The sequence below is a fragment of the Triturus cristatus genome, chromosome 3_1, assembly GCF_964204655.1.
Source record: "Triturus cristatus chromosome 3_1, aTriCri1.1, whole genome shotgun sequence".
NCBI lineage: Eukaryota > Metazoa > Chordata > Amphibia > Caudata > Salamandridae > Triturus > Triturus cristatus.
The window spans coordinates 684,034,012-684,051,010 of record NC_140583.1 but is presented as its reverse complement, the minus strand read 5'-3'; the positions used below and the strand labels follow the sequence as shown (position 1 = coordinate 684,051,010).

Below are 16,999 nucleotides of genomic sequence, written 5' to 3'. Positions count from 1 at the left end.
CTACTCGTTTATCTAGCTATCTATGCAACACCATCTATACAACCCGCTCTGTCTTTGCAAGACTCTCCATTTATCTGCCTTTTCAACGCCATTTAGAAAAACATTACAAAAAAATTGCAATGTCAAGAGACTGACAGTCAGTGCCAGACCCATTGACTTTTTTGTTCTGGCGTTAGCCAGGAACTTTTGATTTGACTAAAATTATGTGTATAACAGTTGCTTATAAAGGTTACCATCCAGACTTCATCTATTAGTCTGTTGCTTGTGTCATTTTAATTTTACTTCCATCCACTCCATGCAACAATGGATTAGCCCAATTCAGCTTTTGGCTGACTTGCTGTCAGTTAAAGCATTCTGCCCTTTCACAAGGAACATGTACACACAATGTAATTCCCTCCAGTGCCAGGGACTATCATGGTAATGAGGCATTTAAAGACCCAAAAATATATTTGCCTTTAGCCATTTTTGTTGTTGTACGTTAGTGAGGGCCTGGCAGCTTTCCCTACAATAAAGGTTTTGTAAAAGCACGCCAAAGGCTGGCAACCTACCCCAGACCTTTTTTGCCAGTTGGCTTTCATTTCTAGGAGTTCGACATGCTACTGTTTTACAAGCAGCAGTACCTCAAGTCCCAACACTTCTGCTTCATGACCTAGCTAGCATGACGTGCCACACAAGCTTACCTAGTTCCAGCTGCCTTATCTCAAAGCCCCCCCCCCCCCCCTCGGGTTTTACATCTCAGCCTGGGTATGCAGCAGGCTGTCATGCAAATGGCATGCTTTTTCCTTCCAGATGTCTTATCTAAAAATTCATCCCTGGGTTTTACATCTCTGCCTGAGTATGCAGCAGGCTATCAAGCAAATGGCATGCTTTTCTGCCCTAGCAAGATAGATAGTGCAATTATTATCCCCAATAAAATGAGGTAACCGGCCTAAAGGGAGTAGGAAGAGGAGTACCCTCCTTACAGCTTCAACCAAAGGATGGTCTCTTAGGCCGTATTCATGCAGTTTAGTTTGGCTATCACAGCACTCATATCGTCGAAAGTAGCCTGAGAGCTGGCATGATTTGCCTTTTAAGCAACAAATGATTGCACTCCTACAGGATCGTCTATTTAAATTTTTTTTTTTTATTCTAAACATTGGTCAGAGCCACAGTTGCCTCACTGGAATTAAGCTCTCAAAAAATGCAGATCACATGAATCAGTCTCTTTTGCTTTGCCACACAATTTGCACACTTTGTTTTATCATTCCGTCGTCCGAACCAGTAGCTTCTCAATGGCAGCAAACCCGAACACAATCTCACGAGGTGGATTCTCATGTATATTTTTAGCAATAGGTTAGAGTTTAACCAGTTCCAGTTCCGAAATAGATCAAAGTCAGGAGAGGACAACACCAGTCTTCTCCCTGCACGTAGGTGTCTGCTGCTGGATGCACTTCTCATAATCAGCTTTCAGCTCTACTCTGATTTATACTGTAACATAATGGTAGAGTACAAGATTCAGAGGCTCTTATTTGGTCAATATAGAATAAGTGTTCTTTATTGACCAAATAATTCCACTTTAGCCCAATGGCAGCATGCCATCCTATTTATGTGCATATAACTCACTACCTCTTTGCACATCTATCCTACAATGTACCCACAGGGCCATCTAAGGCACATCCCCTCTCTCACTCGTGCCCTGTCATCTCCCAATTTTCCATCTCTATGATGTACATACAGCTCATAATTTACCAATCATTTTATTCTCACCTGTCACACAGAGCCATTTCCTTCCACACTTTCCAGTGCCCATCCATAGCGTGGTTTTCCCCATCTTTTTGCCTTTCAGCTTCTTGTTTTTGCTGACTTAATCTCTGCTGGCTTTAGGAGTCTGTGTACTTTCCCACTGCTAACCAGTGCTGATGATCTCTTATTTAAACAAGGTAAAATTGGCTTACTCCTAATTGGCATACTTAAATTACTTGTAAGTTCCTTGTAAAGTGGTACTACATGTACCCAGGGCCTTTAAATTAAATGCTACTAGTGGGCCTGGAGCCCTGAATGTGCCAGCCACTTAAATAGTCTTTTAAAACATTTCTCAGGCCTGCCATTGCAGCCTGTGTGTACAAATTAAACTGCCATTTCGACCTGGCAAAATAAGCCTTTTGCCAGACTAAACCTTTCTTTTTAATACATAAGGCACCCCTAAGGTAGGTCCTACCCAGGTCATAGGACAGGTTGCAGAGTATTTAAAATGTAGGAAATACACTTTTAACTTTTACATGTCCTGGTAGTGAAAAACTCATTTACTACTGCAAGGTCTACTTCTCCCAGAGGATAGCATTTATATACAAGTGCTAACTTTTGATTGGAACAAGAAAGCATTTCAGGTTTAGTCATTGTAGTTAAAAATCATCCCTAATGTTAGAGTCGTATTTATTACGTTACAGTTTTGAAAATGGCACTTTTAAAAAGTTGCTATTTTCCTGCCCTATGTGGTGCCTGCAGCCTGTTTCTGGGTCACATGACTGCATGCAGTTAGCAGTTAGAATTGTTTATTCCTCCAAGACAACCACACAATAGAGGGGTTATAGGTACTCGAACGGTGCATCAACTGACAGGATGGAGGGTGGAGTGTCGGAGCTGGGCACTGCCCCACTTGCAACTGAATAGGCTGTTCCCTACCTTCACACAAAGGACTTCTCACCACTGCATTGTTCATGCAGACACCTTGGACCATGGCAGGGAAGGCAGGACAGCTGTGCTAATTTGCTGGCAGAAGGCCTGCCACTCTACTGCCCTGCGACTCTGTAGCCTGCTGCCATGCTTGCTGGGAAGAAGGGCTGGACCTGCACCCTTCATCCCGGGCTAATGTGACTCCAAAGGTCAGCAGACTGACCTGCTCTGAGCTACATGGACATAACAGCCTCAGAGGCTCCCTGCACCTGCCTAGCTGACCTGAATGAATGAGGGGTTTAACAAAGTGCAGGGCTACTCACAGAGTGTGCCTGGTGGTGCAGCCAGGACCTGCCAGAGCCCTGCTGGAGTGAATTCCTGACCACAGGTGAAGTGTTGGGCTCTACGCAAAAGGCCCAGTTTGTGCCAAGATCTCACCACCCGCCAATGCGAAGTTCTGGCGATCCGGACTCTTCACGCCACAGTGACTGCCAACGATGCCCAACAGCGCGAAATCTGCATTTCGCACTACAGCATTGACAGCTCACAGTAACAGGCAACAAAAAGCTCTAGCAACGACAGCCTGGGACGCTCAACAGGTCTTCACGCTACAGTGACAACTGTCTGCGGACGCCAGTTCTGCTCCTTGCGGTCCTTTCTTACACAAATTGAACTTTTTGCACTAGTTTTTGAAGGTAACTCTTACAGAAGAACTAACATGCCCCCTGAATCCATCTCGCACTCCATTGTAGTCGATATAAACTTGTAATTTTACATGGTTTAGCACTTTGTGCTTTTAGGCGCTTTACTAACCTGAAATCTTTAAAAATGCATTTCTCTGGTTCTACATACTGAACTTTTGTTCTGGCGTAAAATAATTTATAACATTCTACTCTATTTTCCTAAATTGTTGTGGGATTTTTCTTGTATTGTGTTTTCACTTTACTACTGTTTGAAGAGCTGAATACTTTACACATCACTTCTAAGCTGAGCCTAACTGCTTTTGTGCCAAGCTACCAGAGGGTTAAGCACAAGTTAATTTGGGGCTCACTTGTGACTTCACCCTGACAAAAAATGAGACCATTGCTTGCACAGTGTTTTGTTCCCCTCAACCAGTAACCCAATTTCCTACATAGTCTTTGAGTAATCACTCTTCTTGCTCTCAGTACTCATCCATAGTCTCCCCATCAACATCTGTAAAGAATCCAATCTGCTGCCCATCCGCAGGCTTCTGAAGACCTGGCTTTTCCCCCCGATAACTCCGGCCCAGGTTCATTTCTAGCTAACATTATAGCGCTGGGACGCCCTTGGGTAGCTACGCGCTCTACAAATCTAAATCAAATCAAAAAATCAATCCCTCTGCCCATTTCACTCCTCTGTCACAGTCATCCACCTCTCAACGAATGCATCTCTTGAGCTCCACACCCTTCTCACCTAATAGCCATTCTTCTTTATCAGAAAATATGCTTCTTTGGGGCCACATATCTCTTTCCTCTTCCACAGTGTACATTAATTCCCCTCTCAAAGTGCTCTTCCTTCTCATTGTGCTACTGCTCCATTTAGGACTCCGCATTCTCTCTGTGTGCCTATCCCTCCCGCTACCCATAATAAGTGGTCAGTGATGTCCTCTACATCAATGACCTTCCTACTCTCCTATCCCAAATGGACTGTGAAACAATTGTTTCGCATTGTACCTGGAACAGAAGCATTCAAGTCCAGATTCAAACCCATCTCATTCTCTGATGGAATACTCAAAGGTCAATTCTGTCAGCATAGATCTTCAGACAGTATAAGAAGCCCTTGAAAGTCCTGCTGACAAACAAGGATGACACAATCCACTAGTAGGCCCAACCTACTTCAGGGTCTAATCTAGCTAGATATTGATGGCCTGAAGGACTGTCTGGTTGTGATCCAAGCCTAGATGTCTAAGGTCTACTTCCAATTGCACCCCACCACAACCAAAAGGTGGGATCGTTGCCAGTGAATGGGGAAAAAAACAGATGCATGGCTGGCTCTCCAAGATGAATTTTGATTGCTTCACTCTTTGATGACATCCTGGCACTGTGTTTCTATACCATATTAGCATCAGGGCTCACACTGGACACAAAACAAAGATGCCTGGTATCAGCTGGACCAGTTGAAACCAGACTGATTGCTAGAGGGGAGAGTTGCTTGAGGCTGCCGCAGAATTGCTACAATGTTATAGTGCCTAATAAGTAAAAGCAGGTTTCTGCCAGCAATCTTGATCTTCCCTTTGGTAGCTATCCCCTCAGCATAAGGCTTCCCTCAGAAAACAATCCAGTAAAGTATTTTAGCAGCACCAAAACAAGAAAAAAATCAGATAACCTTCCTAAACTGATTTAGTAAAAAAGGAAATGTAATGTAAAAAAGTACCACCAAAATAGCAGTAGTTGGTTAGGAGGACTAACGTTGAAAGAAATGGTAAATAATATCCATAACAAAAACCAGTGGGTACGAAATTCAATACAAATCAACTGGAACTGGGAGATTAAGATGCAGGCAACCGCCTTCGCACACCAGCGATGAAGCAAGATCAGGCTGATGATACATGTATACCAGAGTCAGCTCAATGGTGGACCGGCACTAAGGCACTCTTTGTGTCACATTATGATGTAGTGATGGTGTCCGGTATAGGTTCAGGTATCTGTTTTATCTTTGAACTTGAAAGCTTTGTGGACCTCAAAGTCCTTCCGCAGGGCAAGGCTGGAAGCTGCAACCGATCAGGGATACCATCTTTTCGTGGTGCCCAGCCACAAGAAATATATCGAATATGCTACTTACCAGTATGCATCTGTTCTTGGCATGTAGGGCTGCTGACATTCATATCTGTGCATAGATCGCCGCCTAGTGTTGGGTCCGGATGATTGCATATTGTTGTCCTGGAAGAGTCTTCGAAGTATCACAAGATAGGTGGCTCCTCCCCTGGACTACAGTGCGCATGGGCATCCTCTCCATCCTCAGACTGTTTTTCGCCATTGTGGCAGTGATGGAGTAGATACAGTAAGTGATGACCATGCTATACAGTAATTCTGAGTGCTGCAGCCGCTACAGGCGCCGGGGAGGAGGGTGGGCGATATGAATGTCAGCAGCCCTACATGCCAAGAACAGATGCATACTGGTAAGTAGCATATTCGGTTCGAAGCATGTGGGCTGCTGAATTCATATCTGTGCATAGATTACATACCAGTCCCTCCATTAGCGGCGGCTGCCCGTGTCAGCTGCAGCAGTCTGAAAAAGGGTCTTGAGAACAGCCTGTCCTACAGCTGCCTGCTGTTTTGAATGTAGAACTACACAGTAGTGTTTAGTAAATGCATGTATAGTGGACCATGTGGCTGCTCTACATATTTCCTCTAAAGGAATGTTCCCTAGGAAAGCCATGGATACCCCTAACTTTCGTGTTGAGTGGGCTCTTGGAGGAATCGTTAATGTGCGTTTAGCTTTTTCATAGCAAATTTGAATACATTTAACGATCCATCTGGCTATCCCTGCTTTGGAAATGGCATTGCCCTTGTGTTGTGGAGAAAAGGCAACAAACAGTTGTTTTGTTTTCCTAAAATCCTTTGTTCTGTCTATATAGTACATGAGGGCCCTCTTTACATCTAGTGTATGGAGCATTCTCTCTGCGACATTTTCTGGATTTGGAAAGAAAACAGGCAGTTCAATAGTCTGATTCATGTGGAACTGCGATATCACTTTAGGCATGAATGTGGGGTTGGTACGTAGTACAACTCTGTTTGCGTGAACCTGTATGAATGGCTCTTGAATGGTTAGTGCCTGGAGTTCACTAACTCCACTCAACAAAGTGATTGTCACTAAGAAAGCTACTTTCCAGGTGAGGAATTGAATCTCACATGAATGTAGAGGTTCAAAAGGTGGACCCATCAATCTGGTGAGGACCACATTCAGGTTCCACACCGGTGCCGGTGGGTGTGTTTGAGTCCCTCTAAGAAGGCTTTGATGGCAGGCACTCTGAATAAAGAGAGGTGCTGCCTGTTCTGAAGATAGGCTGCTATTGCGGTTAGATGTATACGGATGGAGCTATATGCCAGATTGCATCGGTATAAGTGTAACAGGTAACAGATGATGTTCTGAATGGATGCATCCAGCGGATTAATGTCATTGTTTTTACAGTAAATGACAAATCTTTTCCATTTAGCCGCATAGCAAGCTCTGGTCGTGGGTCTCCTGGCCTCCTTGATGATATTCATACATTCTGGAGGCAGGTTCAGGTAGCCAAACTCTAAGACTTCAGGAGCCAGATCGCCAGGTTCAGCTGTTGCGGATCTGGGTGCTGAATTTCGCCATGGTTCTGTGTTAAAAGTTTGGGTGTTAGCCGCAGTCTTTGATGCGGCACCACGGAAAGTTCTAGAAACGTGGTGTACCATGGCTGGCGTGCCCACATTGGAGCAACCAGGATGAGTGTCATTGAGTGTTGCCTTAGTTTGCGTGCCACTAGCTGTATTAATGGCGCTGGGGGAAAAGCGTAAGCAAATCTGCCTGACCAGTTCATCCATATCGCATTGCCCTGCGACTGTGGATGCGGGACCTGGCGGCAAAGCTTTGGCATTTTGCGTTTTCCCTTGTGGCGAATAGGTCTATCTCTGGATGACCCCACTGCTGGAAGTACGGTTGGAGTACTGATGGATGTAGCTCCCACTCGTGCATTTGGTGGCTGTGTCTCGAGAAGCAGATCCGCCATTTGGTTGTCGTTGCCCGGGAGGTGTTCTGCCATGAGGAACATGTTCCTCTGAATGGCCCACCTCCACATGTTCTGAGCCAGATGAGACAACTGTGGAGAGTGTGTTCCTCCCTGCTTCTGTATGTAGTACATGGCAGTCATGTTGTCCGTCCGGATCAACACGACTTTGTTGCACAAGTGTACTTTGAATGCCTTCATTGCCAGGAAGATTGCCATCAGTTCCAGAAGGTTGATGTGCATCTTCTTTTGCTGTGTCGTCCATAGTCCCTGCACTGTGTAATTGAGTACATGAGCTCCCCATCCCTGGAGAGACGCGTCCGCCGTCAGTATTATTTGTGGAACAGGCTCTTGCAAAGGTTTTGTGGATTCCACCAATGCAGAGAGTTGTATGCCCGACCGCTCACCAACACTAGGTCTTTCAACTGTCCTTGAGTCTGATTCCATTGACGTGCCAAGCACTCCTGAAGCGGGCGCATATGTAGTCTCGCGTGCGGGACTATGAAGATGCAGGAGGCCATCATGCCTATCAACTGCATGAACACTCGCGCTGGAAGGGAGTGTTGAGGTCTGAACTTCTTTATCAGCAGTTGCATGCTGTTGATCCTCACTAAATTTGGCTGAGCTTTGGCTGCCAGAGTGTCTATGGTCGCGCCCAGGTACTGCCGTACGTGGGCGGGTTGAAGATGTGACTTTGGATAATTCAGTGAGAATCCCAGACTGTGAAGAAGGTGAATGGTGTGGGACTTTGCCTGAACAAGCCAGTCATCCAGGTAAGGGAAGACGTGAATGTGCTGTCTCCTTAAGTGTGCAGCCACTGTCGCTAGGCACTTGGTAAAGACTCTGGGCGCCGTTGTTACTCCGAAAGGGAGGACTTTGAACTGATAATGCTGATCCTGAAGAGTCAACCTGAGATATTTTCTGTGTGATGGGTGTATGGGTATGTGGAAATACGCATCCTTCAAATCCAGTGTTGATCGGAAGTCTCCCCGACTGAGTAACGGCAGAACCTGCTGGAGGGTGAGCATAAGAAAATGCTCTGACAGATGTATTGGTTGAGAGGTCTCAGGTCCAGTATAGGTCTGAGAGACCCGTCCTTTTTTGGGATCCAGAAGTACAGGGAGTACACCCCTGACCCTCGTTGTGCTACAGGCACGAGCTCTATGGCTCCTTTCTGCAGCATACTTAGTACTTCCTGCTGCAATAATGCCAAGTGCTCTGCGGACATAGGACGGTGTCTTGGTGGTATGTTGGGTGGATTGGATGTTAATTCCAGACAATAACCGTACTGGACAATTTCTCTGACCCACCTGTCTGTGGTGATGGATCTCCAGACTGGCAGGAACTGTTGGAGTCTCCCCCCGACCGGTGTTATGTGGTCGGGGGGCAGTGACAAGACGTCACTGTTTGTTATTGGCGGAGGACCTGGTGTTGTTGTGTCCTCGTCCTCTGCCTTTGGTGCTGGATCCACGATATCCACCCCTATTGTTCTTATTATAGGTACTCTGGGTACCTCCTTTATTGTACTGCTGCTGGGACCCCTGACCTCTAGCTGCTCCTCTATTCCCGGGGCGACGAAAGGAGCCACTCCGAAACTGCTGCGACTGTAGACCCCCCATAGATTTCGCAGTTTCAGTGTCCTTTTTAATCTTTTCTAGTGTAGTGTCAACCTCTGGGCCAAATAAAAAGTCTGGGTTGACTGGTTGATTTAAGATATTAGTTTGAATTTCAGGTTTGAAACCTGATATTCTCAGCCATGCGTGCCTCCTCAACATCACACTAGTGTTGATTGCCCTTGCTGCAGTGTCAGCTGCATCTAGTGCGCATTTGATGGACGCATTTGTAATGAGTTGTCCCTCTCTGATGAGGAGCTCCGCTCCATCTTTGTAGTCATCTGGTAGGTGTTCTAGCGGTGTTTCTAGGGTATCGTAGTGTGACCTGTCGTATCTGGCCAGGAGTGCCTGAGTGTTGGCAATGCGCCAGATGTTTGCTGCTTGTGCTGCTATCCTTTTTCCTGATGTTTCTAGCACTTTGGACTCCTTGTCCGGAGGAGGAGCATCACCGGTAGTTTGCGAGTTAGCTCTCTTGCGAGCATTAGAAACTACCATTGAGTCCAACGGCAATTGACCCTTAATGTACATTGGGTCTCCTGGGGCTGGTTTGTATTTTTTCTCTATTCTCGGGTTCAATACCCGTGCTCTGGTCATCTCCTTAAAGATGTCCTTAGCATGTTTAATAACCCCTTTTAACATTGGTAGAGTCTTGACCGTTCTTTCTGATGTGGAGAACGTGTCCACCAAGAAATCCTCTTCCACAGAGTCAGAATGAAGTTTCACTCCGTGATTGACGGCCGCTCTTTCAATGAGGGCGTTAAAAGCAGCAGTATCTTCAGTGGGAGATGGTTTTATATTATAAAGATGAGTGTCAGGAGCATTTTGTGGGTCTCCTGGGCCATTAGGGTCTCCCCATGCCTGATCCTGGTCTTGCTGTTGTTCATCAGGGTCATTATCCACAGGATAAGTGGTATCCTCAGTATAGCCCTCTCCTGCATCCGCCTCCGAGTGTGCGGAAGAAAAGGATTGTGGTTCCTGATCATATGTGTGGTAAGGTTCCACAAGCACTGGTGTCGAACCGGACGCCATTTTCCTTTTTAGTGGAATTTTGTATGATTCCAAAGCCTTTTCTGGAACAATTTTCCGCTTGCGGAACAACAGTCTACCAGTGTCTACGTCGATAAACTGGTCCTGTGAGTCTTCGACATCTGTTCTTTCTGTGGACACTGTTCTTGGTTGTTCGATACTCTTCCTAAGTTCGAACATCTTAGGTGCCCCCGGTGGTGGCAATCCAAACTTGATCGGTGCCGGCGCCGAGTGAGCCTTGGCGACCTTGTTCGGTTCGGGACCCGTTTTCGGTTCGAGTGTGTCCCGTTCCCTGATGCGCTTTAGGGACTCCGACACCTGTTGCAACGTGAATGCCGACTGTGCTTTTGATCCGACAGGCTCTTTGGAGACAGGCCTCAACGCGGTCTCCGGTTTCTTTCCTGTCTTCGGGGCTTCGATCCAAAGTTTGGGATCGACGCCTTGTTGATCCGGTATTTTGGCAGTCTCAGCACTCCTCGGTGTTGATGTAGTCGGATCGACCACCTTGACCTTGGTCGTTGGTGCCCCAACCTTCGGTGCTATAGGCCTCTGCGTCTTCTCGGGACCGAGGGCCTTCTTCTGTTTCTCGGTGCCAAAGTCCTTTTTTGTTTTCTCGGTCCCGAAGTCCTTCTTTGTTTGTTCGGCTCCGATGTCCTTCTTGTGTGTCGACGGATTGGAAGGTTTCGATGCCTTCGATCCGACCTGAACCAGTTGCACTTTCGGTTTCGATTTGACCGGTGCAGGTTTTGGTTTTGATTTCACAGAATCGACTCCAGTCTTTTTCGATAATTCTGGCTCTTTTGAAATGTTCGAAGCCGGGCCCTCAGGCGGGGCTGTAGAACGATCCGACCGATCTTGGGTAAGGCCCGCAGGCGATCCCTCAACCTGAGCCTTATCAAGACTATCTCCCTCGGCCTCCGCATCGACGGATTGGCCTAGCTCCTCGCCTGAGCTATCTTCCTCGGCCCCAAGGGCCTCATCGTCGTCTCCTACCTCGTCGACGACGTCTTCGTCCTCGAAGATCTCCTCATCTTCGTCATCATATTGGGATTCATGCTCCGAAGCAGGGCCCGATTCTACCTCTTCGACGCTCTCGACTTCTTCATCCTCGGTGCTGAATATGTTAACCGGGTTAGGCGCCGATTTTTTGGCCTCCAATCTAGCCGCTCGTCTATTCCGAAGGGTCTTTTTCGACCGGAACCGGGCGCAGGCCATACACCTGGTCTCATCATGATCCGGTGATAAACATTTGTTACACACCGGATGGACATCAACGTGTGGATATTTTGCGTGACATAGATGACATCTCTTGAAGGGAGTCCTCGATTCCATCTTCGAACGTCGATTGATGTTCGGACCGAAACTCGGTCCGAGAAGGGTGAATAAGTTCGAGAACGGGTATAATAATTTATCGATACCAAACGCAAACGATACAGACGATATCTAAAGGCTTTTGGCCTTAAATAAAGTTTTCCTAACTTGAGCTAAGATAAGCACATCCGAACCCAATGGCGGAAAAAAACAATCTGAGGATGCCCATGCGCACTGTAGTCCAGGGGAGGAGCCACCTATCTCGTGATACTTCGAAGACTCTTCCAGGTCAACAATATGCAATCATCCGGACCCAACACTAGGCGGCGATCTATGCACAGATATGAATTCAGCAGCCCACATGCCTCGAACATCAGGTCTGCCATCCAAGTTATTCTTAGTTACCATCTTAACAGAGGCGATACTGTGACTCAATGGAACTTCAGTGAAAGTAACCTTCATGCAGTGGTTAGCCTAATGATAGGTATATGCAAGAATCAAAGGATCACACCTACTCTCATAGAATGACACTGGATCCCTTGCATCACAAAGAACTAGTAAACTGTCTACAAGACAGTCATCGCTTTCATACTATAGTAGATGGCAACCATGATTGCGACCTCCAATGGTGATTTCATGCAGAGCTGGGCAAAATGGTTGGTATATTTGGTGGTAAGAGAAAGCACGTTTTGGTGGAGTTCCAATTCACTTCTGCCTACCACAAAATGCAAACCACAGAAACTGTCTGGTTCATAGGCAGTTTGTGTACCTTGTTTTGCCAGATAGAATCACATGAAATGCACAAACTTGTGAAATGTTTAATCTGTTTATTTCTCAGGCGCACCTGGGAGTAAATTTAGAGCTTTTCTGTAGCCCGATTTCAACCTGTGGATGAATAAAAATAAATGAAAAAAGGATAGAAAAAACATTGGCGAATTTCACCTTTTTTGCAATTCACAAAATAATTTTGCACACTACTACATACTTGCATGACAGGTAGAAGAACTAAAAGATTGGAAATGTAGGAAAAAGACAAGATGCCAGGCAATCTCTTGTGCGATAAAACACAAAGACAACGAAGTCACCATTTTAAATTAATCTCTTTTATTAATGATAATCTAAATCCACGTTGATTTCTAAGATTCACATCCAAATAAACAAAGATGGACAGAAACATGGTTTCTTTAAATAGCTAGAAGCCCCTACAAGTTGCTACACGTTAAAACAACTTTTTCAGCATCACATTGGATTGCATAAAAGACAGATCTGAAGCATATTAATAGGGTTAATTTATCTGTATGCTGACTTCATACTTGCAGCACCTAGATTCCAACTAACCAGCATTTCATTCCATGCCCAATACCTCTTATCCAAACATTCTTGTAAGGCGAACTACAGAACATGAGACAGATCTAAAAGGTGTTGGCAATACACGCAGGAAAATTTAGTTCTAAGTTCATTTTACATCTAGGTTGCATTCACCAAGCTCATCATTACAACATTAATTAAAACACCTATTCCAAGCTGGGTTAGAAGATTGTAGCCTAATGGTTTTATGGACTCACTACTTCTGCAACCTTGCTTTCAGCATGATAGTTGTTCAACACATCTTTGATAACATCAGTCAGCGGGAGAGAAGCACACTGCTGTCCAGGAAACATGTTATTCTTAAATAGTCTACTTGGAGACCTGTAACTATGTTGCAGTGTTTTAATAATAATTAATGAAAGGACTGAAATAGTTTACTCTCCCATCAGAAAGGAAAATATAACTCACTTGGAAGGAAGCGGGTTAGACCTGGTCTCAAATAGATTCCAATTACTCAACAACACAAATAATTGTACATTGAACAGCGTAACACCATGGAGAGAACATTTAGAAAGTACGTTGTAGTTGATGTACTGCATGGTCAGAATCCACAATATTGTCAGCTTCTGGTTACCTTGTATATTACAAGTCTCAATTTTATGGCTATTCATGAGGGAGATAAAAGCACTGGATTTTCTCTATTGTGCTTTTAGCACTGAGGTAGTTATTTCCAAGCTGACTGGGAGTGCATCTTGGTGCTTCTGCAATGGGTAGGATACTCTAAAGTGGACGGTACACCAGATGTGCCCCCGACTTCGTGTATTCTGAACCAACGTCTACAGAAAGAAAACCAATGTTTCTATCAGGTTAGAAGCAAGAACACATGATCCACTGGCTGCTGAGACTTATCAAGAATTCTTGGATTCAAAAAGGTGCTGAGAAAGTCTTAACAAGCAGGAACCGCGAGGGACAGCCTCAGAGTGGGTATTTACTTTACATGCTCTGTACAGTCCAAATTAACCATGGCATCGCAGTAGTTAAGAAATGTCATCTTTTCCAATTAAATACATAACAATCTTTAATCTCTTTTTAGAAGAGGCAGTACTGATCCTTCGACGAACCTGCAACATCCCACGTAAGGAAAAAAGATATTAAAATGGTAACACTGTACTAGCCACATGTACATTCCAAACATTTAAAACCTGAGAGTTAAACCTAAACGGATATTATTTGCAGTGATAATAAAAACATTCTATTTATTGTTAATCTTATGTTAAATAAATGAACTGGCCAGTGGTCAACATAAATAGTGCATGTATCCTGCATCTCCAGAAAGGATGTCTATAGCTCCTCGTGAAGTTGCATTCAGTTATTTGACTGGATGCCATGCTGGTCACATGTCATTAGAACAACTGCCCACACTTTCAGCCTTCATGAAAGCACAAACCTGTCAACCATCGAGGGAAGGATGAATGAAATGAATAACATGTTCTGATGCCCCACAACTTGAGTCCTTCATTTACAAATTGCACACCAAATTATTCGCAGGTATTGTTTTTCAAGGAGTTGGTGTGAATTTTAGTACTTGAATGAGGTGCAGTGTGAGCTAACTCAGTTCTCATCTACATTAATTGCGAGAAGAGCGCAAGCTAGGAGAGGAGTGTCAAAATGTTATCTCGACAGTGACAAACCCGTTGACCACATTAATCGAAAAGAGTTCTATTAACAGCTGGAGGCCCATTTTTTAAGGAAAGCAAAACTATTTAAAAATAATTGATACTTGCAAAATTGCTTACCTGAATGTATGCCGTATGAGCCCACTGTACCTTTTAGGCTGCCATATAATGACATTTTCTAGCAGATTATTTCCACAAAAATGAGACCTTACAAGGTGTGACCCACAGCAGCAAAGTTGTTTTTTTCTATATAGTTTTACTTTATACCAGCTGGTAGTAAGTAATAAAGTGTTTAGTTTAAATATATTTCCATATCACCCCGTACCATTTGTACAAGCATTTTCATATGTGATTGCCTATGGGTGCTAATAGGATGCAAAAATGACACTTAACAGCAACACTTTGCGTCGCGTGTACCTTAGCATAACCCTTAAGATTTATTCTTCGTTCCACTCTTTTGCAATGAACTCTCGGGTTGGACAGCTGACGGGTCCTCTACAGGCCAATAACGTTTCAGTTTGTGCTTCCCATGAACATATCTGAGAGTGTGGACATACTTTTCTGAAACATTTGCCACAAAATTGGCAAGCACAGCAACTTCACACACTGTAATGATAAATTATGGTTAAAATACATGACCTGGAGTTGTTTCCTATGACTAGGTCTTCAATATGTAAGGCACCAACTCACACATGTTTTCTGTTGGTAACGAAAACTATTGTGTGAGCAATGACTATAGTGAGTGCTTACAAAGCATGAAGAGGCACTACTGGCTTTCCTGTTGCAGTGCAAGTATTCTAGCCCCAGTGGCTGGGTCCTCCCAGCAGCGTACATTAGTGCATCACATTTTGGTTAACAGGTAACATCTTGTTGGGATGCACCTACAATCTGAAACAACGAACAGATAAAAGCAAAAATTCTAAGATGTGAGAAAGCCCCCAAACAGTAATCAGCCACCGATCTTTTTTTAAGGGGTGCCCCATCATGTTGCAGTATGAGTGTGCTACGCTGGTAGACAGCATTTTCAGTTTACAGTAACTTAATTTACAATAATTCAATGTAAACACAATTTAGAGAGGCCTACTATCACTAACACATGCTTTCCATTCATCGTTTACAGCTGGAGCCACTAAAAACCAGTCTGGAAACACTGCGACTGAGAAAAAACTCTTCTGACTTCGGAATAAAAAAAAATGAAAAATAAACATGGCAGCAATATAACACACAACGTTCAGTTATTCCCCCACTCCCCACAAAGGAAGACCGTCTAGCAGCGCGGATTAGTATTCTCTTTTCTAAAGAGCAGTAACAGATCCCTAAACTTAGTGGCCAACCTTTAATTGTCAGTATTTTAACCCCAAGGACAATTAACCAAACAAAAACAACACATTTGTGGGAACACATGCAAAGGTCTTTCAATAAACTAGCGACTTTCCGGACCTGGTATGAGATAATTGTTTTGTTGAAGGTTCTATGGTACATCTAACCTCCAATCAGTAAAATGTAGTTTCTTTAGAGGCCAGAAGACCTTTACATGAAATGATACGCTTTCGTTTTTGTTCACTTAGCGGAGTTTCTGCTGAGGTGGTACAGTGCCAAAATATCATTCATGGCGTCCCTGATGTGCTTTCCAAAGCGATGCGAATCCTAGGAGAGAAAACAGTTTTGATTTACTACAGATTTATAAAAACAAAAACGTGACCCAAAATTCCACTTATGTTAGTTTGTGTAACTTGATTTCAATATTTTATTCAAATCCCTGCATATTGGTGGTGATAACGACGGATACGTGTCCTGCATTAGAAAATAAGGGTCTGATATAGATGGGATTATTCCGTAGGGACAGAAGTGTATTTTACTCTGTCAACCTATGGGTAACTGCACTACAAATTTAGAAATGTCCGCTGCCCCAGCGATAGTCACTTTTGGTTTCTTTTTATTAATAATTATGGTTATAAAGGAGCATTACAATGTTGAATTCAATTAAAATGAACCATGACAGGCATCCTAAATTATGTTTGGTTGGCCAGGACTGGAAATAGGGGGCGTGATGTACGAAAAGTCCATTCACAAAAAGTGGTTGCAAATTGCATAATCTTTGTGAATGGAAAACTATTTTGCGAATCATCCCAGGAACTAATAGGTTGTTTTACAAAATTCGGAAACCTAGTGGGTCTCACCCAACCCGATCTACGTCTTCAATATTCATGAAGTAGGTCGCACAATGCGACACACTGTGAGCGGTTGCCATCAGAGAGATGGTGGCCAGCTGGGGTCAACAGACCACCATGCCTGTGTTTACATTTTCATAAAGCAAATTTTTTTTTTTTTAAACGTATCCAATTTTTTTAAAGGAAAGAGGTTGCTTTTGAAAAAGAAGAGTAAATATGCTAAAAGTTTGTTTGAGAGTTGGACCACTGCCTACTCCCTAACAAACCTTTTTCGTAAAGGGAAAGGTATCCCTTTTGAAACCAAAGGGACCCCTTACCTTTGTGAACGTGTTACCATCGCAACTCGGAAGTCAGTAACTTTTCAATGTTTTGCACCTGGATTACAGTCACAACACACTGATATATACCATAACAAATGATTATTTGGAAGGGACTCCCTATACATACCCCTTTTAAACAGTGGTTTGTTATGCCTTTCTAAGCCCATTTGAGATTCGGTAACATGTTAATGGGTTTAACACGTTA

General features: G+C 44.1%; 1 protein-coding gene across 4 annotated transcripts in view; it reads right to left on the bottom strand.

The window, feature by feature from the left end:
- Nucleotides 1–12,406: 12,406 nt before the first annotated feature.
- The window catches only part of CPT1A (carnitine palmitoyltransferase 1A), a 386,602-nt gene continuing 382,009 nt past the window's right edge, over nt 12,407–16,999 (bottom strand). For all 4 annotated transcript variants that reach the window (XM_085644765.1, XM_085644763.1, XM_085644764.1 and 1 more), the window contains exon 19: nt 12,407–15,950. In XM_085644765.1, coding sequence (XP_085500891.1) covers nt 15,864–15,950 — 87 coding nt within the window. In that variant the 3' untranslated portion in view covers nt 12,407–15,863. The remainder of the gene's footprint in view (nt 15,951–16,999) is intronic.